Source organism: Delphinus delphis, chromosome 6 (assembly GCF_949987515.2).
Source record: "Delphinus delphis chromosome 6, mDelDel1.2, whole genome shotgun sequence".
NCBI classification, from domain to species: Eukaryota; Metazoa; Chordata; class Mammalia; order Artiodactyla; family Delphinidae; genus Delphinus; species Delphinus delphis.
The window spans coordinates 102,230,859-102,255,300 of NC_082688.1; the positions used below are offsets into that span (position 1 = coordinate 102,230,859).

A 24,442-nucleotide genomic window follows, 5' to 3' on the forward strand; every position below is an offset into this window, starting at 1 on the left:
TGCACCAAAAATTTTAAACCCACATAAGCTACACGGGGACACTTCCACATACTAATAGCCCTCCAAGACCACAGTAGATAATTGTTTGTCATAAACTCATAGAGTAAGAGAAATATAAGTAAAATGAAGAAGCAGAGGATCCACACCCAGAAAAGATCAAGAGAATTCCCCAGAAAGAACAAACAATGAAACAGATCTGCTCAGTCTTATAGACAGTGAGTTCAAAAAAAAGATAATGAAAATATTGAAGGAACTAAGAAAGGTTATCAATACAAATGTAGGTTACTGTAAAAGGAACTAGAAAGTGTAAAGAGGAGCCAAGGAAAATGAGAAAACTCATTCGCCGAGATGAAAGCTGAACTAAAGGTAATGAGTAACAGGTTGAATAATGCAGAAGAATAAATAAGTGATCTGGAAGACAGAACAATGGAAATCCCCCAGTCAGAACAGCAGACAGAAAGCCAAATGGAAAAAAAAAAATTGAAAGCAATTTAAAAGACCTATGGGATAATGTAAAGTGTACCAATCTACACATAACAGGCATCCCAGAAGGCGAAGAAAGAGAAAAGGGGATTGAAAATGTATGTGAAGAAATTATGGTTGAAAACATCCCAAACTTAAAGAAGGAAACAGATACACAAGTACAGGAAGTACAGAGGGTCCCAAACAAGATGAACCCAAACAGATCTCTACCAAGATATACTATAATTAAAATGGTAAAAGTTAAAGAGAGGATTCTAAAGGCAGCAAGAGAAAAAACAAAGGGATAATTACAAGGGAACCCCCATAAGGCTATCAGCTGATTTCTTCACAGAAATGTTGCAGGCCACAAAGGAGCTGCAAGATATATTCAAAGTACTTAAAGGGAAAAATCTGCAACCTAGGATACTCTACCCAGCTAGATCAACACTTAGAATAGAAGGAGAGAGAAAGAATTTCTCAGACAAGCAAAAACTAAAGGAATAGAGCAATACTAAATCTATCCCTAAAAGAAATATTGAAAGGTCTTTTCTAAGTAGAAAAGAAGAATCTAGAGGAAAAGGAAAATCACAATTGGAAAGTAAATCACATAAATAAGCCAGTATGCAAATTTTTTAAAAATAATAATCATAAAATAATTTTTTTGTGAAAGTGATGATAACCACAATGAACAGCAAAAGGATAAACATGAAGATGTAAAAGAGGACATCAAAATCATAAAAAGTGGGGGAAGAGAGTAAGAAAATGTAGGTTATCTTTTAGAATGTGTTTGAGGTTATACCACTATAGATTCTAAAGCAAGTACATATAGGAAGGGGTTAACATACTTGAAAAACAGGGGGAACACAAATCAAAGATATACAATAGATGCACAAAAACAAAAGGAAGAGAACACAAGCATAATACAAAAGGAAATCATCAAACGATGAAAGGAAAAACAAGAAGAAAAAAGAACAAAGAAGAAATACAAAAATCAACTGGAAAACAAGCTCTACAATAGCAATACTTATCTATCAAAAGTTACCTTAAACGTCAATGGACTAAACGCTCCAATCAAAAGACACAGAGTGGCAGAGTGGATTAAAAAAACAAGAGCCTACAGAAGATGGTGGTGGGGGAGGACGCGGAGTTCATGTCTTCCCCACAACTAAGGTGCCTGCCAGATGCTGGTGGGGGACCTCAATGCCCAAGGAGATAGGAGGAACCCCCGAGTGACCAGGTAGGAACATGGGGGGAGTAAGGGGGGAGGAGAAGTGAAGGCCAGACAGGACCGGCACCCCTGAGGGGTGACTTGGAAGGGGGGGAGGGGTTCCCATGCCTGGAGGGACCCTCAGGGGCTCGGAGAATCAGGTGTTTCCCCTGCCCAATCGGCCAGGAAGCATGCAGGTCTCCCAGGCAGGGTCCTCAACCCTCCAAGGCACCCTCTGGGCCATGCTGTTTGTAGGGGCGTAGGAGGGAGGCAGGGGTGTTGGAAAAGGGGAGAGGTGGATGCGGGAGGGGCCCTCTGTGATAGGAGGACCAGGGGAGGCACGGAGGTTGTTTCACCCACTCACTTGTGCCCGGGAAGCCTACTGGGCTGTTGGGCCTGGTCCTCCATTTTCCTGGGCCCCCTTCTCTCCCAGGCCCCTTCTGGCCTCATGAGTCCTAGGGGCATGGGAGGGAGAAGGGGGAAAGAGGAGAGGTGGACAGTGGTGGGGGGAACCCTCAAGGACCAGAGGATCAGGGAGGTGTGGCGGGTGTTTCCCCAGACCACTCAGCCCGGGAGACCTGCTGGGGTCCTAGGCCAGGTCCCCCACCCTCTGAGGCCCCCTCTGTGCCACGCTGGTCCTGGGAGTGTAGGAGGGAGGCAGGAGGTGGGAAGGGGAGGAGAGGAGGACGGGGCAAGGGATGCTTCGGGGCTGGAGGATCAGGGGAAGCAACCCAGGTGTTTCCCCTGCCCACTCAGCTCCAGGAAGCCTGTTGGGCTTCCGGGTCTGGTCCCTTGCCTTCTGGGGCCACCGCTAGCCATGTGGGTGCTGTGGACATGGGAGGGAGAAGAAGAGAGGCCAATGGGGAAGGGCCCTCTGGGACTTCCCCCACCCACTCGGGCTCAGTGAGCATGCTGGGGTCCTGGACCTGGTCGTCTACCCTCCAGGGCCAGAGGCACTCCTGGGCCCCTCCTGCTGTGTTGAGTCTAAGACCCTGCCCCAGGGCCTTTTCTGGCCCTGTGGGTCCTAAACATAGGCCCCGGTCCACCACCTAAACCACACCCCGACCTAAGCCCCGCCCCCCCCAGCCAAGGTCTTTTCTGGCATTTTTCCCCCCTCCTCTTTATTACTACTGTGGTCCTGTTTTACCTTCCAGTTGTTGTTTCATCTATATTTTTATTTTTTTATTCTTTCTAAGATAGCTGTTAGTTTTCTAATCTTATTATTTACTCTTTCTTACTGTTCTGCTCCTTTTTTTCTTTTGTCTTTTTGGCACCTCGCACGGCTTGCAAGATCTTGGTTCATGAGCTGGGGGTCAGGCCAGAGTTCCTGCAGTGGGAGCTCCGAGTCTGAACCACTGGACTAACAGAGAACCTCAGACCCCAGGGAATATTCATAGGAGTGAGGTCTCCCAGAGGTCCTCATGTCGGGACCAAGACTCACCTCTACCCAACCGCTTACAAATGCCAGTGCTGGAAGCCTCAGGCCAAACAACCAGAACACAATCCCACCCATCAAAACAAAAACAAAAACAAAATGAGTTGACAAAAAATTATGTCACAGATGAAGAAGGTAAAAACCTACAAGACCAAATAAATGAAGAGGAAACAGGCAATCTACCTGAAAAAGAATTCACAGTAATGAGAGTAAAGATGATCCAGAATCTCGGAAATAGAATTGGAGGCACAGATTGAGAAAATACAAGAAATGTTTAACAAAGATCTAAACGACTAAAGAACAAACAAACAGAGATGAACAATGCAATAACTGAAAAGAAAAATACACTAGAAGGAATCAAACAGAATAACTGAGGCAGAAGAACGAATGAGTGAGCTGGAAGATGGAATGGTGGAAATAACTGCGGAGGAGCACAATAAAGAAAAATAATGAAAAGAATTGAAGACAATATCAGAAACCTCTGGGACAACACTAAACAAGCGGACATTCAAATTAGAGGGCTCCCAGATGAAGAAGAGAAAAAGAAAGGGTCTGAGAAAACATTTGAAGAGATTATAGTTGAAAAATTCCTTAACATGGGAAAGGAAATAGTCACCGAAGTCCAGGAAGTGCAGAGACTCCCATACAGGAAAAACCAGAGGAGAAACACACCAAGATACATATTAATCAAACTAACAAAAATTAAATTCAAAGAAAAAATATTAAAAGCAGCAAGGGAAAAACAAAAAATAACATGCAAAGGAATCCCCATAAGGTTACCAGCTGATTTTTCAGCAGAAACTCTGCAGGCCAGGAAGGAGTGGCAGGATATACTTAAAATGGTGAAAGAGAAAAACCTAAAACCAAGATTACTCTACCTAGCAAGCATCTCATTCAGATTTGACGGAGAAATCAAAAGCTTTACAGACAAGCAAAAGCTAAGAGAATTCAGCACCACCAAACCAGCTCTACAACAAATGCTAAAGAAAATTCTCTAGGTGGAAACACAAGAGAAGAAAAGGACCCACAAAAACAAACCCAAAGCAATTAAGAAAATGGTAAGAGGAACATACATATTGATAATAATCTTGAATGTAAATGGATTAAATGGCCCAACCAAAAGACACAGACTGGCTGAATGGATACAAAAACAAGACCCATATATATGCTGTCTACAAGAGACCCACTTCAGACCTAGGGACACATACAGACTGAAAGTGAAGGGATGGAAAAAGATACTCCATGCAAATGGAAATCAAAATAAAGCCGGAGTAGCAATACTTCTATCAGATATAATAGACCTTAAAATAAAGACTGTTACAAGAGATAAGGAAAGACACTACATAATGATCAAGGGATCAATCCAAGAAGAAGGTATAACAATTATAAACATTTATGCACCCAACATAGGAGCACCTCAATACATAAGACAAACACTAACAGCCATAAAAGGGGAAATCGACAGTAACACAATAATGGTAGGAGACTTTAACACCCACTTTCACGAATGGACAGATCAATGCAAATGAAAATAAATAAGGAAAGACAAGCTTTAAATGACACAACAGACCAGATAGATTTGATTGATATCTATAGGGCATTCCACCTGAAAGTGGCAAAATACACTTTCTTCTTAAGTGCACACAGAACATTCTCCAGGACAGATCACACCTTGGGTCACAAATCAAGCCTAGGAAAATTTAAGAAAATTGAAATATCAAGCATCTTTTCTGACCACACGCTATGAGATTGGAAATCAATTACATGAAAAAAACTGTTAAAAACACAAATACCTGGAGACTAAACAGTGTGCTACTAAATAACCAAGAGATCACTGAAGAAATCCAAGAAGAAATAAACAAATGCATAGAAACAAATGACAACGAAAACATGACGACCCAAAACCTATGGGATGCAGCAAAAGCAGTTCTAAGAGGGAAGTTTATAGAATTCAATCTCACCTAAAGAAAAAAAAAACAAACTATCTAACCTTACACCTAAAGCAACCAGAGAAAGAAGAACAAAGAAAACCCAAAGTCAGTAGAAGGAAAGAAACCATAAAGATCAGAGCAGAAATAAATGAAATAGAAAAAAGGAAAACAATAGCAATGATAAATAAAACTAAAAGTTGGTTCTTTGAGCAGATAAACAAAATTGATAAACCCTTAGCCAGACTCATCAAGAAAAAAAAAGTGAGAGGATGCAAATCAGTAAAATTAGAAATGAAAAAGGAGAAATCACAACTGACACCGCAGAAATACAAAGGACTGTAAGAGACTACTACAAACAATTATATGCCAACAAAATGGACAACCACAAAGAAATGGACAAATTCTTGGAAAGGTACAATTTTCTAACACTGAACCAGGAAGAATCAGAAAATATAAACAGACCTATCACAAGTAATGATGAAACTGTAATTAAAAATCTTCCAACGGGGCTTCCCTGGTGGCACAGTGGTTAAGAATCTGCCTTCCAATGCAAGGGACACAGGTTCAAGCCCTGGCCTGGGAAGATTCCACATGCTGCAGAGCAGTTGTGGCCCATGCGCCACAACTACTGAGCCCACGTGCCACAACTACTGAGGCCCACGCACCTAGAGCCCATGCTCCGCAACAAGAGAAGCCACCGCAATGAGAAACCTGCGCACCACAACGAAGAGTAACCCCCGCTCGCTGCAACTAGAGAAACCCCACATGCAGCAACGAAGACCCAGAGCAGCCAAAAATAAATAAAATTTTTTTAAAAAAATTTACAAAAACAACAAAATCCCTTAGCGTCCTTACTGATGAAATCTAAATCTATTTAGAATCTAAAATCGGAATGTATGGGGTAGATGTATACCTGAAAGACTATCTACCTGTGTAGATATATGAGTGTATATTTACACTCATATGCATGTAAAAACATTTAGTTTTAAAAATGGAAAAGATACTTTTACTTTATGAAAATATACATTACTAAGTGAAAAGAAAATACAAATCCTAAAAAGTGTGAGGAATTACATTGAAAACTCACCCAACAAATTAATCCCATCGTTTACAATGAGCTGTCCGTGACGCAAGTAGTTCAAAATGGGTTCAAAGTACTCAGGACTTCGGTCAATTAAGAAAGCTCCTCTATGATCTTGCTTATTTCCCCACACACCTGTGGGACCATTAAAATGAAGAAAGCCCCCCCATAAACAAAAAACAAAGTTAGAAATTTATAGAAGGAAAACTGCATAACATACCAGTAAGTTCTCACTCTTGTAAAAATTATTACTGATTCCATTAAAAAGTACAGAAGGACAGGAGTTATAAAGTCAATACAACTACAAACAGATCACACAAAATGTGATCTCACTGCACTCACCTTTGTCCTTAAACATGTGGGCCAGCATACTGTCAGGTTCTTTATTCACTAAAGTGCTCCTAAGAATTCAGGGAAAAAAATTGATTTCTCCATTTGTCTTTATAAACAAACATATTTAAGTCAAGAGTATACTTGATCCCAGCTGCTCTCTCAAAAAGATGCATGCTATAACCTGGGAGGAGTGATGCTGGGAAACAAAAATGTGCAGTAAGTTGCCATTTATCAAAATCTCTTCTCATCTGGCACTTCCTTTGATTTAAATATTGATTTCGTTGCCTTTAATTTCAATGCTGATCTATCCTTCTAGCAAGCTACTGTATAACAATTTTCTTGATCGAAATTTACATTTTTCTTATGCCTTTAGTATAAGCAGTTGTAGTCTACAAATTTCAATACTGTTAATTTTTTACTTGTGTTGCATGTATATTACTCAATATTTTAAAAGCATATTCTAAAAACAGTAAATTCATGCTTTTCATGCTTTCTCTGGAATGACTTGTGAACCATTTTCTACTCTTAGAAAAAATTTCCTAAATATTGGCTTCAAATCACATAGTATATTTAAGCAGCACTGGAATATCTTCTAAGGACATCAGCAAACTGAAGGAAAGAACAAACAGTACATAGTACCCACTCAACACACACATACATGTGCACCTACCGTGTGGTTGTAAAGTACCGCCCTCCAACATTTAATGTTAGCCAGTCTGTGTGAGATCCTGACAACACTTCCGGTACTTTAGAATCTGTCTGAGGGTCTAGAGGTGACATGTAGAAAAAATAAACATTAAGTTGAGGGGGGGTTTGGGGAAGATGGCAATAGTATAATATTTTAAACTAAAACACACACATAAAAGCATGCCAGAGCTACTAGGACAGCAAGCCCTATACCCACAGACAGTATCTAAAACAAAACTAGGTGATAAGGTATCCCGCCAACACCGACAACTAGAAGAGAAGCATGGCATCAGCATCCTTGACAGAAGAAGCATCCTTGACAGAAACAACAGGGTATGTGATGATCCTAAGAATTCCAAAGTAACCCATAAATACTCACTTCAAAACTCAGCAAGTCTACTTGAGAACAGCCGAATGGAAGTGGGAGGGGTGTGCCCACTCCAACCATGGGTGATTCAAGCAGTCTGGAGTAAGATCTGAAGAGGCTGAAAACGAACTCTCAAAACCCACCCAGCCAAAGCTCCCACCTAGGACAAAGTCCCACACTGAGGATAAGATGTTGGGAAAAGAATCCAAGTTGAACAGAACAGAGACAACAGAGACAAAAGGAAAAGGAGTCCAGATAAAAGTCAAAAAAGGTCAAGCAGAACCAAAATATATTAGAAGGTGACTTCCACATTTTTTAATACTTCATAAAAACAACATAAAAGGGACACCTAGAGCCATGAAATTACAAAAACTTTCCTAAGTCAGCTCCCTTCTCAAGTTAAGGAAAACTAATTTCATGTAAAAATGAGCAACAGAAAATCCCATACAAGATTATTAAAAGAATAGGAAGAATTACATCCCTATAGATAATGAAAACGTGCCAGATAATGAAAATGTGCCAGAAAGAAATGGCCACAAAATAGGTAAACTATAATATTCCAAATATGCTAAAAGAAGTAAATAATACAAGGTATGAAAAAGCAACATAAACCAGAATCACAAAATTCAGAAATGAGGCAAGAGAACTCTGGAGAGAATTAGAAATAAAAACCATTTCAGAAATGAAGATTAAACTAGAAGAAGCACAGGAGTGAAAGAACACCACAGATAATGCCTTAAGGAAAATAAAAACTGAAAAGAGGAAAGCTTTAAAAATCAAGAAGAAATGAAGAAAGAGATGAAAAAGATTTAACAGAAGATTTCAAATATAGAAGACAAGTGTAGAAGATCCAACACATATACAATAGGAGTCCTGAAAGGAGAAAATCAAAGCATGGTAACAAAATAAATACATAAAGTTCAAGAAAACTTATCTGAAATTTAAAAAAAAAAAAGATGTGAAACTACATATTGAAAGGGCCCACCACATAACTGAGAGATTCAACCCAGAACAGCTCAGAACACCCAGAAATAGTATACTAAAAGTTATCAATTTAAAAGTACAGTAAATCAATTTAAAGTACAGTAAAATTACTGTAAAGAAAGAGAATAATCCTTTGGGTGAGCTAGGAAAAATAATCACTTATGAAAGATCAGATTTTTTTTTGACACCAAAACTCTATGTCAGAAAATGCAGTAACATATTTAAGATATTTAAAGAAAAATAATATGAACCAAGGATTTTTTAACAACTTGAGGTATAATTGAAATACAACAAACTACATATCATTAAAGTTTGAAATTTGTTCAGTTCTGACATATGATTTTATGACCAGTCAAACTGACTTTCAGGTATAGAAGCCACATGCAAGATGTCAGAGAATATAGTTCTCACAAGTTCTTTATAAAGAATCTACTAGAGAACAAGTTTCAGACAACCACTCGAGGCATCAGTTTAAGGACTGGAGGAGTAAAACTAAGTGATGGTTTTAAGGGAGAGAGTATAGTATACAATGGTGTGTGTGTATATGTGTGTATGTATATAGTATATAATAACAATATTTGACAATGGATAAACAATACGATTATTTTTTAAGTAAGGAAAGAAAGGAATGAGCATATTAAAAAAATGTTTAACTGTCTTTAGTAGTCACATTGGTATTCAAAGTATTGGGATTATTATTGAAACTTTTATGTGTATTTTGTGTAGGATGAAGGAAATGAGTAATTATGTGACATTACAATTCCATCACTCCCTATGTCCTTGGAAACCAGGATTACTGATATGCAAGAACGGAGACAAAGATGTAAGACAGAAGATGTTAAATAAAAATCTTACAATCCTAATATAACCAAAGTATTAGTATGAACCCATGAGATATTTTATCTATTTATATGTTATATGTGATATAAAGCTTTGTATCATATAATATTTATTATATATGAATTTTATCCTCTAGCTAGCCATGTATTTCCAACTCTGTTCACCAAAAAGCCTAGTAATCATGACGAACCCAGTAGCAGCGAGCCTCCCCAGCACCCAGGCTGGGTCTTAAAATGACATTTGCCACTAAAAGAAATCAAGGCTTCCAAGAAAAAAACCACTGATTTGGGTTTAGGACAAGAGAAGTATAAGATGAACACTTTGTTATTCCAGATAGTAAGGAAAAGACTAACGGGGTTGTGTTAAAAGAAGAAGAACATGAAGGGATTTCCACTGGCCAAAAGTAAAATAATCCAGGTATAGATAAATGCAGAGGATGAAAACATACCAAATATTTTTAACTCTGAAAGTTTGTAACGATAAAACAAAAAACACTAATCAATCACTTTTTGTTTTGTTGTTTGTATGTATGCAATGAACCAATTAAGTGACCACTGCCTGCCAACCCACTCTGTTAGCCTAATGGATAAGAAAAGATGAGAAAAATTTTTTGTTCAGTCTTAAGGCAGAAACAGAGAATATGCATTTACTTCTAAGTTGCTGTGTGATGATCTTGAGTACTACCTCCACTCACCAAATACAATTATTGTGAAGGCTTAAAGAAATACTTGAATGAATCAGGGTGTGATGGTCTGGAACTAAATATATCAAATATTCGTTAAAGAATATTTATTTAAGCCTCAGGCTCTTTCCTTTGAGATATACACTGTATATAAGCTTTCTTCGAAACTGAAGAGTAGTGTGTGTGTGTGTGTGTGTGTGTGTGTGTGTGTGTGTGTGTGTGTGTGTGTGTGTGTGTGGTTGCTACCAAGTCATTTTTGACTGATTTAACTGCTGTGAATGACTGGCAAACATTACTTTTTCAAGCAATATATGCTTAAAAAATATGTAACATAACAGAGATTTTGATAACTACTATCAAAGAGAAAATTTCAAAACAAAACAGTTATAGTTCTAAAATCAAAACCACCCTATCATGTCATAATTAATGAATATGTGCACATCCAGAGCCTTTTAACAGCACGTAAAAGATGAGGTATCCATACTAAAATATGATCATCTAATTCAAGTTAGAAATTTACTTTCACACACCCCCCCAATGCAGAATCAAAAAAGGTATGAAGAGCTGAGTACTGCTCTAAGATACTTTTTAATGTTAAGCTTAGTAAAGCCATGTAAAATATTTGCCATTTCATCTTTATTTCGGCAGACAAAATTGGCTTTTAAGGAAGTCACTTACCAATAAATGGTTCTCCTTCACACACAAACAAAACATCATCATCCCTGGGGAAATCAAAATTTAAAAAGCCACCATCAAAATCCAGAAATCACATTAATTATCTGTTGACTAGAGGAACTATTCCTTAGAATAATGTAGAAGATCCGTTTTGCTATCTATGTGGCAAAGAAGTTGACCAAGTTCCAGTGTTTTTTGTTTAAACCCAGGTTGTTTAAGCCTCTTCCTGCTCCAAAATTCTATGATCTGATGAGAATGGAATGAGGTGAACTAGACACTTGTCTCAGAGATAAATCTGCCGAGGGTATGTAAAAACCAAAACCAAAAAAAAACACCAAAATCACTATTGTGGTGGGTCACTGATGAGTTAACTCTACTTAACATTCTATTTTATTTAGCAAGTTTTCACCAAAGTAGGTCTCTGTGACATTTATAAAATTCAAAGTGCTTAACCCCCTGACTTAACTGCCTCTGGATTTAAATTCAAAGAAGATCCTGCACATGAAAGTACTTTTGAAGTGGAAAAAACAAACGAAACCCACTATACAAATTATGTGAATTCAGCTTTCTTATCAATTGAAGAATATACTACTGAAGAATGTTATGTTCAAAGGATATGATTAAAGCTATAGCCAACTCTTCTTCTTTCACTTTAATTCTATAACCCTAAATAATTTATTAGGGTTTTCTGCCACATCATCAGCTGTTTTGTGCTTTGGAAATGAAAATAAATTTTCATATTAAATCTAAGAAGAATATAATTGGAAATAACTCTGCTGTAAACACTCACCCACTATACTCACCTAAATGTAAATGAATACCCATAATTCAAAAATCTGGATTATCAGCGTATATCCTCCTTCCCTGCTCCACCCCACCGCACGATTAGTATAAATGATCAGAGCTTGTACTGTGAACCACAAATTATTAAACAGGTACATATAATATAAATATATACTATTTCTTGTCCTAGCTCTTTTTTAATTGAAGTATAGTTGACACACAATATTATGTTAGTTTCAAGTGTACAATATAGTGAGTTGACAATCAAAATACATGAAATGATTACCACAATAAGTCTAGTAACCGTCTGTCACCATACAAAATTATTACAGTGTTACTGACTATATTCTTTGTGCTGCCAATTACATTCCTGTGACTTATCTATTTTATAACTGGAAGTCTGTACCTCTTAAGCCCCTTCACCTATTTCACCCAACCCCGCCAGTCTCCTCCCCTCTGGCAACCACCAGTTTGAGTTCTAAATAGGTAGATATTTTATAGTTCAGAAGGCTTCAGTTATGACCTTCTTCAATTACGACCTATGTTGTAGACATTTTTATTTCTATAAGAATGTAAATTATATTTCTGTAAGACATCACAGGAACACATAGAATTTTTCTTGGAAGCAGAGTCTTGTTTGTTAAGGAGAAATTTAGGTTGATATAAATCATTCAATTATCCATAGAAACACATAGAAGCTGGGAGATAGATACTGAAAAACTAAGAAACTCTTCTAATTTATTTGGAATTAAAATCTTTATCTTTTAAGTCTATAATCTTTTCTACTTGTTCACCATGCCAGTTAACTTTTTAAGACTAATATGAAAATTTGTTTTCCTCTAATTGACAAAAATCAACTATTAAATGTATGACCTGGGTAAGTCATTTAAATTCTCAGATGTTTAGTTTCCTCATTTATAAAACAAAGGGACTAGAAGTGTTTAAAGGCAGTATGTTATATTGAAAGGTTATTCTGACCTGGGTTTAACTGAATATTAAACTTTGTATACTACCATAATTTAGAACATCATTATCTTCACAACATCAATTTTAGAAAACCCACGCAGGGACTTCCCTGGCAGTCCAGTGGCTAAGACTCCACACTTCCAACGCAGGGGGTGTGGGTTTGATCCCTGGTCAGGGAACTAAGATCCGACATGCCTTGCAGCCAAAAAAATAAATAAAAAGTCCATGCTTTGCCGATTAAATGAGGTAACTTGGGCAAAGCAAATACAACTTAACTGGCACAGAGTCAGTACTTAGTTTGTGTTCCCATTCCATCTTCTTTGAGCCCCCTCCTGCTCCAAAATTCTATGATCCCAAGAGGATGGAATGAGGTGAACTGGACATTGGTTTTAAAATATGCCTGGCATACTTAAAAAAACAAAACCCCAAACAAACAAACAAACCAAAACCACTACTGTGGTGGATCACTGGTGAGTTAACTCTAGTTAAAATGCTATCTTATTTAGCAAGTTTTCACCAAAGCAGGTCTCTGTAAACGCTTATAAAATTCAAAGCATTCTTAGGAAATGAACTGAACAATAAGCAGTAGCATATAAAAGAGATCAATTAAGTTTCTAGTATTAAAAATTCGTGTCTTATTAGATCCGTTTCTAGTAACATAGAGATTCCTCATAGCCATATGTGAACTCTGCAGAAAGACTATGAGTATATTGGAATGTATTCAGGGTTTTCTATCTGATCAATGCATCATAAGTGCAAATTACTTAAATTCCAAAGAGCAAATTCTAGGCAATCGTTTGCCAAAATTCTGCATTCTTAACAGTGATTAAATACTGCTTAAGGGAAACAGCATAGCACCAAGAAGCTGAGGGCACACTGTAGATGGCTTATAAAAAGGTGAAGGTTACCTGATCAAAGCAATATCATCAATCAGTCCACCTTTCCCATTATACACACTGGTGGCTTTTATGCCGAGTTTATTGCTGGCCACAGAAAGCAAATCAGATAAAGTTCCATATACAGCGACCACCTGTAAACACACCAGATTAATTTGAACAACTTACGTAATCAATTTCGTCACTCACAAATTAAAAACCACCATACTATAAACAGGTCTAAAAAATCAGATTATCATATAAAAAGAGATTTTGAGAGGTTCTTAAAAGTTTCTCTTTTTCTTTTATGACTGAAATATTTACTTAGTGCCTAACACTGCTGAAATCCAAGACTAGAGAAATCGTTGCTAAAAACAAACTACAATCTTACAGTATGTTAAACAGTGCTCCAGTTCTGATACAAAAGAGACCCGCACTTGACTTTAGATTCTGGCATTTTCTAGCTGTCCGCTCAAGACAAATTATTTCACCTCTTTATGCTTCTGTGGCTCTAACTGGCAATGAGGAGAACAGTTACACCTGTATCAGAAGGTCGTCACAAGGATGAAGTGAGTTAATGCATGATAAGAGCTTCCCAAAGTGCCTGAGACCTATTAAGTCTTTAAGATGTTGCTTTTACATTATTCCTTTTTTACAGGAATGGTTTACTTTTTTAAACAGGAAAAATTTACTGTTTATTATAACATTTACCATGTCAATGACCATATGAACAGTTAACGACTTCCCACCTCATTTAACTTCAATAACTATTTATATACTGTATAAAAGCCAGATTTTGGCTAACATTCTAAGTACAGCGTAGACCTGGGTTACAATGAATTGCTCCGTCCTGCTTTAAATCAGGCAGTCTGACACTTGTGCAACATACATGCAGTTGCTTAGGTAGGGGGTAGAGACTCTGTACATGTAGTGAATTCTTTGCTCCAGCCATAACTGTAACTGTGTATAGTTGTATCATTATCAGTCAGATCTCTGAAAATTATGAATAAAAAAGAGGGTGAGGAGATGAACCTGAAGCATGAGCAGCCAGCTGACTTCCCACAGGATACTGGATAAAGGTGCCATATGAAATGGAACCGGGGCTAGTCCTTTGTTCACTGGTCACTGGAGTACAGCAGACAGTGAATTTTTCGTTAAGTAAATGAACAGTCAAGGGTGGAGCGAGTTGTTTGCCAATAGGAGTGTGTAGTGTTTCTACCGCAGAGTACAGAGATTCCAACTCTTTTCTCTTGGATCATGACCTATGAGAAGTGTTGCAAGCTGGGGCATTTTGGGGAAGAGGGGTAGGCAAGCAGAGTTTAAAGGGAACTACGTGGATTATTAAAGATAATGCACAACCCAAGTGCTCATAAACGTCTGAATGGATAAACAAAATGTGGCATATCCATACAATGGAATATCATTCAGCTCTAAAAAGGAATACGATTCTGATACACGCTACAACATGCATGAATCTTGAAAACATTATGCTAAGTGAAATTAGCCAGACATAAAAAAGGACAAATATCATGGGATTCCACTTGTATGAGGTACTTAGAACAGGCAAATTCATAGAGATAGAAAGTAGAAGTATAACTGATTCACTATTCACTTTGTTATAAAGCAGAAACTAACACACCATTGTAAAGCAATTATACTCCAATAAAGATGTAAAAAAAAAAAAAGAAAGTAGAAGAAAGGAGGTTATGGGGCAGAAGGGGTAATGGAGAATTACTGCCTAATGAGTACAGAGTTCCTGTTTGGGATGATGAAAAAGTTTTGGAAATGAAAAGTGGTGAGGTTACACACATGAATGTACTTAATGCCAACGAAATGTACACTTAAAATGGCTAAAAGGGTAACTTTTATGTTGTGTATATTTTACCATATGATAAAAAAGATAACAGCACAAAGCACCTGGCAGAGTGTCTTACACCCAGCAGACACTGACATAAATGACGGAAGCTTGAAGAACACGTGTCCCCCGTATTTCCTACCATTTTTCACCTTTGTAACAGAGCCTGGAATTCTAACCATTATTGCAGATACGAGTTCCAGAGGAGAAAGATTTAGAAAATTCTTAGTATAATAGCAACTATGACAAGAATGCTGTTGTTAGAAAGGAGGATCTTCTTACTCTCCCCTCACGGTTCCCAGACTGTAAAAGGTGTTTTGCATTTGCTTTGGTCAGTCGCTTGGCTCTTTGCTTCTTGTATAGCTTCACATGGTTTTCTTTCGCCTGACATTATCAGCTCCTTGCCCTAACATTAACTTTCTCCACCCCATTTCCTTTCACTTCTCTCCCTCAAGCATCATAAAATGGTTGGAAATTCTATGTATCTCTCTATATTATGCTCCTGAATTTAAATATTAGAGCATACCACTTTACCTAACTTATTTTTCAAAAATACATCACTTTGGGCTTCCCTGGTGGCGCAGTGGTTGAGAGTCCGCCTGCCGATGCAGGGGACACGGGTTCGTGCCCCGGTCCGGGAAGATCCTACATGCTGTGGAGCGGCTGGGCCCGTGAGCCATGGCCGCTGAGCCTGCGCGTCTGGAGCCTGTGCTCCGCAACGGGAGAGGCCACAACAGTGAGAGGCCCGCGTACCACAAAAAATTAAAAAATACATCAAATTAAATTGTTCTCTACTTCCATTCGATTGACTTGATTTTTCCTGTGGGTCAGTTGTTTCCTAGTGAAAATACAGGCCACCTGCCATGTTCGAAAGCCACACTGTCCAATTTAGAAGCCACTAGCTACAAGAGGCTATTTAAGTTTTAATGTATTGCTATTAATTAAAATAAGTCAGTTCATCAGTTACAACAGTCATGTATGAACTGCTCAACAGCCACAATGGCTAGTGGTTACCATATTACACAGCGCAGATATGGAGTTATTTCCTTCCTCACAGAGCGTTCTATTGGACACTGCTGCTTCAAAGAGCAGAAGAAAGTCAGGAACAAGGAAACAACTATTTTAACTGTTAGGCTTGACCATGTCATAGCAATTCACAGTAACCAAGTGGTAGAGTCCAACTCAAACCCTGTTGTTTTGTATGGAAGGTTGAGTAGTTACCATCTTTCTTTTCTCCCCATTGAAGTCAAATTTGATTGTAAGATTAAAAACAAAAACAAAGCCACACATCACACAGTTTGGCAATTTCAGGGCAATCAAAGTACAACAGGTGTTTCCTTGTAGGCTGCAATACTAAGGAGCACATTCTAGATACAAATTGAGTTCATATTTATTTTATTATCACTTAAATAAGCCCTCACATAGTATTGAACACAATTTATCATTACCTCAAATATTTTCTAACCTGACTTCCTATCTAGACTGTAAAGGTTTAATAATAAATTTTTAATTTGTAAAAAGTGGTTATTCAGTGAATTTAGGTAACCAATAATCCCTTGTAATGCTGATGAGCAGCAATGAAGTACATCCTTGTACTACCCAAATCTCTAACATCCAGAAAAGAACTGCAGCCAGTTTAAAAAGGATCCTCTTAAGTGTCACAGTGTCTGGTTTATAGCAGGTCTCTGATAAATGTTTCTTGAATGTCAGATGAAATTTTCATTGCTTTCAGAGTGTTGAACGAGGACATGCCTTTTCTGTGTGTGAGTCAGTTATATTTGTCTTTTCCACTGACATTAAGTTAAAAAACAAAGTACACAGTAGAAATGCTATTCTAAAGTGATATTCATATAGTTCATATGAGTATGGAAAGTGGCTATCTTTGGATAGAATTAAGGTTCACTTATGAGTTTTTGTTTTGTCCTCCAGATTTGTTACAATGAACTTCTATTAGTTATGCAATAAAGGAAGAAAGTTTTAACTTAGGGTTTCCATAGCTCTAGATACTAGATTTACAAATAAGAATTATTTTAGCAGTTGACAAGTAATCTGGTAATGGACAATTTTCTTTAAATGAAATAACCAAAGGGCCATCAATTAGAGAAAACAGCACTGAAATTACTGCAAAGAATCTTATAGCATTGAAAAGCTGAAAATTTACCTTAAGTTGGGCCAACATACTTGTTTTTCATTTGAAAGGCATTTTTAGCATGTTTTCAACAAGATCACTTTAGCTGACTCTCTTGAGCATACTAACAAATAACTCACAAATAAGACTGCAGACATAATATTTTAAATCTCAATGAGAATATCAGATTTTAAAATGTGATATACTTTAAAAGATTTTAAGTTTGTGAGAAAGTCTCAAACAGACTGGCACATGTACCACCCTTCATTATATATCAACTCTGCTGGGAAAAAGCAACATTGGAAATCTTGTATATCATGGATGTGAGCTCTAACCGTTATTTACTAAGCTGACTTTAGTCCTCAGAGAGGCCAAGCATTTATAAAATGATCACGCTTACAATGGCTATTTGCTTCACGTGTGTTCTACTTCCTAGTGTGGACTTGAAGTTTCCATGCCACTGTGATTATCCATTTTAATAACCTAAGCACTATACTTAGAATGGAAGCATTCTATGGAATAAACTGAGAAGCATGTCTATTAAAGTTTATGGCCAAAAAAATAAATAAATAAAGTTTATGGCCACTATGTTATACTACTATTTAACTTAATTCTTTCTAAATTTCAGATCCCACGACAAGTGAAAGCTATCCACCAATTGGGAAAGTAAATGGTACACTGTGCCTACCAGGACATATCAGTTTAATGAAGTTTTAATCTGTCTTTAAACACTGAAAACAAATTGTAATCTATGTTATTCAAATTTAAAAACTAAAACCTGCACATGTATTTAAAACATGTTTTTTTAAAATGCCCACCATAACTATTATATAATACACAATCAATAAATAATCATTGAATTTATGCAGGCCAATTTACCCAACCGACCCACCAATCACAATAACTAAATGTAGAATCTATTTACTCTGCCTACACTTTTAGTTTATACATTTCAAAAATTAACATTTTATTCCTAAAAAAGATGACTACATCAAGAAGACAAATGTTAAAATATTTAAAAATTTTAAAGTCTGACAACAGCAAATGTTGAAGAGGATATATATCAATGAGAGGGTTTATGCAATGCTGGTGAGATATAAATTACCACAATGACTTTCAAAAACAATTTGCCATTATTTTAAAAAATTAAACATTCACATACCTTAATACCCAATAATTACAACTTCCATATATATCCTAGAGCAGTGGTTCTCAAAAGTGAGGTCTCTAGACCAGCACCATTAGGATCACCTGGAAGTAGATTAGAAATTCAAACTCCTAGCCTCACCCCAGACCTAGTGAATCTAAAGCTCTGGGGAATGAGGCCCAGCAATAGTTGCTCAATTCCTCCAGGTGATTCCAACACATGCTAAAGTTTGCAAACCACTGCCCTAGAAAGATGCTTGCACGTGTGTGCACCAGGATATACAGTAATACTCGTGGCAGCACTGTCAATTTCATGGCAAAATATAAAGAAAATAAACAACCCAACTGTCCACTGACAGGAGAATGGATAAACTGTGATAGTATTTGTATATACTTTGTATAATTATTATAAAGCAGTGAAAATGACTAAACTATCAGTATGTGGGACAATATAGATGAAATCTTAGAAATATTATACTGAATGAAAAACTCATGTCCAAAAAGACTATGTAGGGCTTCCCTGGTGGCGCAGTGGTTGAGAGTCTGCCTGCCGATGCAGGGGACACGGGTTCGTGCCCCGGTCTGGGAAGATCCCACATGCTGCGGAGCAGCTGGGCCCGTGAGCCATGGCTGCTGAGCCTGTACATCTGGAGCCTGTGCTCCGCAACGGGAGAGGCCACAACAGTGAGAGGCCCGCGTGCCGCAAAAACAAAAACAAAAAGACTATGTACAATGGGATACCAATTTAGGATATGATATATCCCAAAGCTGACAAAACATATAGTTTACTTATACATACATACGTGGCAAAACTATTTACTGAAAAAGAATTCATGAAATTGGCTGCCTTCATGGGATATAGGAAAGTAGACAAACACATTAAGTTTTGATAATATGCTATTTCTTGAGCTGTGTGGTAAGTTTACTGATATTCATTATATTATTTTCCTTTTAATTTTATGCATATTAATATTCTTTATTGTATTCTTTTATATGTATCAAATACATTTTAAAAACGTTTAAACTTGAAGAGCAAGTTTCTTATTAATGTTTAGATTTCAATAGACAAAGCTTTACATAGATTTTCACCTTTCTTCAACTCAACACAATGAATTCAACTCTGGAAACTCTGTTAATACCAACAACACATTTCTGACCTAATATCAAAGCCAGAAGAAAACAGGTCTGGGACCAAGACTGTAAACATCAGTACAGAATTAAGATCTATTTCATATCCCACTATATCTGCAGTGCCTGGCATGGTTCCTCCTCAAAGACGGAACTCAGTCTTAAGTGTTGACTGAATGAATGAATAAGGTATACAAAAGGTCTAAAACTGGCACAGCACATTATTGAATATTCTCAATTTAAAAAAAAGCAACTTATGTCCAAGATGTACAGAAACTTTGAATTTACATCGGGTTGCTCAAAAGCCACTCACTACATCCAGAGATCTAAGTTCTCATTTCATATTCCTCGATGCCAACTATTACACAGAATGTTAAAAGGAGAACAACGGGAATTCTGAGGCATATGGAGAGAGGATGAAAAGGTTCAAACCCGACTCTTCTGGAACAACTTAAACAAACGAAAATGTAAAGATCCCGTTTTTTTTAGAAATATGGCCTTCAAATGTTTTTCACTATGTACCCCTTAAGTAAAACGTTTTTGGGCATGGCCTCAAACATTTGTATACTTATTTACTTATTTATAAAGAATATACCACTGTCAGGAAGAATGTAATTTCCCAAATGATAAGAGGACTTTTACTGACTCAAGACGATGAGTAAACCAGTAAAAATCCCGTAAATATTTATCATTAAGCTTAGTGAACTCCTGCCAAATTCAAGGTTGACTTTATACATTAAAAGAAAAAGAAAAAAAAAATCCGAAACTGTCTTTGTGTGCTGGAAAGTACTTTGAAATATCTTGCTAATTGAGATGACCTCATCCTATTATTGGCTAATATCTCAAAGAACGATATACACTTGGGGAGCAATTTACTGTTAATAGCAGTTATTAAATTGGACTTCAAATAGTCTTCTTTAAAATTTGGCACTTTTTGCCCTCTTCTCCGATCTATAAATTCACTGTTTTTTGTTTGTGTTTTTTTTTTAAAGATTGGCATTTTTATTTATAAAGGTTTATTTATTTATTTATTGAGTTGTGTTGGGTCTTGGTTGCTGTGTGCAGGCTTCCTCTAGTTGCAGCGAGCACGGGCTTCTCATTGCGGTGGCTTCTCTTGTTGTGGAGCACGGGCTCTAGGCGCGTGGGCTCAGTAGTTGTGGCGCACGGGCTTAGTTGCTCCGTGGCATGTGGGATCTTCCCCGACCAGGGCTCGAACCCGTGTCCCTGCATTGGCAGGCGGATTCTTAACCCCTTTGCGCCACCACGGAAGTCCCTGTTTTTTGTTTTTAATCTGAGAGTTTATATTAGAAGTGGCAGCCCTGCCATTTCTCATGGCTTACTTGTGTTTGCCTAGTTAGTTTTGTCTTTGATCTGCATCTTATTTGAAGGAATCTTGTCAAGCCACTTGGCATTTTGGTGAGGGTTAATTTAGTGAAAACGGTATAATACACATCTTAACCTGGCACATGTAAGCTTCACCATATAACAATATGCAAAAGGGAACCAACCGGTGAAGAAGCGACTGTCAGCTTTTCCCATGTGAACGTCCGGCCTCCTTTCAGAAGACCTGAGACCAGCTGACATTCTCAGTCATTAAAAGCACCTGTGTCGGGCTTCCCTGGTGGCGCAGTGGCTGGGAGTCCGCCTGCCGATGCAGGGGACACGGGTTCATGCCCCGGTCCGGGAAGATCCCACAAGCTGCGGAGCGGCTGGGCCCGTGAGCCATGGCCGCTGAGCCTGCGCATCCGGAGCCTGTGCTCCGCAACGGGAGAGGCCACAACAGTGAGAGGCCCGCGTACCGCAAGAAAAAAGAAAAAAAAAAGCACCTGTGTCTTTCCAGATTGGACAAACCAAGTCTTAATATAATTTTATATCTTTAAGTAAAAGATATAAATAAAAGGTGTAATATTTATTCTTAAACTCTACTGGATCCACTTGCACGCCCCCTGTGGTGGACCCTCTCACTCTGGAAAGCACTGTTTTAGAGAAGGCACAGCCCCCTCTTCAAAACATTTAGTAGTCACACTTATGTTTACTCAGTGCACAGAAAAGTCAAAAGTCTATGATGTAGTCCCCTGCTGTGACTCTGTGTCTTCCTAACCCCAAGCTTCACGGCCCAGGCTGGCAACCACTGAACAAGCTTTAAAGGAGGGAAACTTATTTGAAAAAGACAGGTATTACTCTTATGGCCAGGAAACAAAAACAGAGGCTAGGTAAACAAGGAGATGATGAAAGTGACACAGACATTCCAACCGGTGGATAGGAAACCAAACTCTATCTCCTTGTAGTGCTTTGTTTCAGCTCCATGAAAAATCATGTCAAGATCATGCCAACTCTGACGAAATACAGTCACTATTTATACAGAAAATACATGTTACGTATTATTCTGCTCTCTTTGGTCAAATAAGAGTAATTATAATATTATTTTTTTAATCAGCTTAAGGGAGAGGAGAGGAAACACTGACAAGTTTGGCACAGAATGTTTTCCAGTTAAGTAGCAAGGATTATGGCATGACTTATTTTTAATATTGAATCATACTGGTATTCTCTAGTTTGGGATTTTATAATCTTTGTAACATAAACACATTTAACTATTTGAGTTTTTTCCAATTCTCTAGCAAAATATTTTTAAAGCAAATAAAATCAAATCCAAAAACCTAACCTAGGGCTTCCCTGGTGGTGCAGTGGTTGGGAGTCCGCCTGCCGATGCAGGGGACACGGGTTCGTGCCCCGGTCCGGGAAGATCCCACATGCCGCGGAGCGGCTGGGCCCGTGAGCCATGGCCACTGAGCCTGCGCGTCTGGAGCCTGTGCTCCGCAACGGGGCAGGCCACAACAGCGAGAGGCCCGCGTACCGCAAAAAAAACAAAACAAAAAACCTAACCTAGTCAAAAGTAAGTAGCTTTCAGAAAAAAGCCACCTTATTAAAAATATGGCAAGACTAAGCCAGCCAACTTTTGACAAGAACAAAATTCAGTAGTTTCAAGAAGAAATAGTTAAATATTTATGGCTGGGTCTAAACATGTTGTCTTCCAGGAATAACACAGCAGAGATGTTAAATAAAAGGGTCAATGAGAGATCTGTTTTTGAGAACGTACTGCAATTGTAAGTTTGGATCTACTAAATCTTTCTTCCCGTAACAATATATGTTTTAGATTATGAGTAGTAATCAACAGACAAAACAGGTACAGAAAAAGTTAAAAAGGGTCAGAAATAATGTGAATCTTGGGAAGCCTATTTTGAGGCAGCATTTATGAAAATTCAAGAACTTGAATTTATTATGCCAGTTCTGTTTTTATATGAGTATTAAATCTCTAAAACCAGAAGAACGCAACATTATAGTCAACACACTACAGTGCGGTTCAAATTTTTACAGCACGTTCACTCAAAACTGCACAGTAGCTGGAAAGCCATTTTTTTAAACCGTGGCACAATTACGCTATTTAAAAATGTGCAATGTTTCCGAAAGATGCAGGAAACAAACCATTCTGGCTAATGAAACAGGGAGCCCAATCTATCTTCATCTCAGACTCACAAGGCTTAATTATTTCTAAACGTCATTTAGCCACACCATAAACGTCTGCCTTAAACAGTCAAATTTTCCAAAGAAGCCGAACTTTCATGGGTGGGGCAAGAGGCTGAGAAGGAACAGGATTCATGTTGGCTTACTCCAGCGTTGGAAAAATATTTAGCACCACACACTCAACAAAGGCCTAACACAGCAAAGAGCAATGTCCAATCAATCCATTTTGGTCTATTGTCCTAGTCCTCTACGGAACTAAAATACGGCGAAAGACTAAAGCGAGTACAAAAGTTTGACGGCGGCGGGGCTTGGGGCTCCTAAAGTGGGGGAGGGAGGGGGACCATCAAGAAAATGTCACCAATTTTCCATCTGTCTATTGGCCCTAGGATGGGAGAGTGTTTTACTCATCCACGGAGAGAAAGAGTTGAAATTCTTTTCACCTGATCAACCTTACACGCCTTAGTCGTTACGGCCACTTTCCGGAGCAGACCATTACTCAGCACGAAGGTGGGAACCGGCGCCTTCTGTAGCCAGGGGTGGGGGGCAGCGGGGTCTTGGGGGAAGTGGGAAGAGGAATAGAAGCATCAGGTGACAGCGGCCCCCCCACGCCCTCCGAGACCTCTGTTCTCCAGGACCCACACCTGGACTTGGGAACGACTGAGCACAAGTTGACCTGCGCGCTGGTCCCCAGAGCAGCTGGGGAGTCCAAGGGCAGGCTCGGGCTAGGGATTCCGGGGGTGGGGAGGAGGCCGCGGGGACCCGACGTTCGCCTCCTCCTGGACGCCCCCCACCCCGGCGCACGCCCACCTCCCCGCTCCCAGCCCCTCTCCCCAACTTCAGCCCTCAGCCCTGTGCGCCCGCTCCGCACTCCGCTGCCCTCGCCCCCAGCAGCCGGGCCCGCCTCGCCTCCTCCCGACCCCCTTACCTTTCCATTCTTGGGGCTGCCGTTAAGGAACAGGGTCACCCGCCTCATCGCGCTGCCCCCACTGGGTCCTGAGTGAGTCGCCACCCTCCCACCTGGCTCTCCTCCCACCTTTTTCTTTTCCCGCCCTTCCCCTCCCTCCACCCACTCGGACTCTCCTCCCTTCGCCACCTTCCTTCCCTTACAGACACACACACACAGGCACGCACTCTCCTACCCACACCCCAAGGTTGGCGGGTCCTCCTTCCCACCCCGCCCCTGGGCTCCTCAGTCAGCCTGGGGCCCTTCCCCCACCTCTCCCAGACTGACTCTAAGCTCCGCCAATCAGCGGGCAGCGCCGGCCAAAATTCAGCCAATCATCGCCCTGCACTGGGTGGGCTCTAGCTAACCCAGCCCAGGTGGAAGGAGGGAAGAGAGGCTGCAGTGTAGCCGA

The 24,442-nt window shown here is 39.0% G+C and overlaps 1 protein-coding gene across 3 annotated transcripts in view; it reads right to left on the bottom strand.

Moving 5' to 3' along the window:
* KCTD9 (potassium channel tetramerization domain containing 9) overlaps positions 1-24,105 on the bottom strand; it is a 61,109-nt gene extending 37,004 nt beyond the window's left edge. Inside the window, exons 1-6 of one of the 3 annotated variants that reach the window (XM_060015185.1) lie at positions 24,013-24,105; positions 13,342-13,463; positions 10,688-10,731; positions 7,120-7,216; positions 6,459-6,517; positions 6,123-6,251 (exon numbers count right to left, since the gene is read on the bottom strand). In XM_060015185.1, coding sequence (XP_059871168.1) covers positions 6,123-6,251; positions 6,459-6,517; positions 7,120-7,216; positions 10,688-10,731; positions 13,342-13,463; positions 24,013-24,060 — 499 coding nt within the window. In that variant the 5' untranslated portion in view covers positions 24,061-24,105. Of the gene's footprint in view, positions 1-6,122; positions 6,252-6,458; positions 6,518-7,119; positions 7,217-10,687; positions 10,732-13,341; positions 13,464-14,340; positions 14,360-24,012 lie in introns of those variants that run through there. The other 2 variants (XM_060015186.1, XM_060015187.1) reach the window with 2 other exon arrangements.
* Between the last annotated feature and the right edge of the window lie 337 nt (positions 24,106-24,442).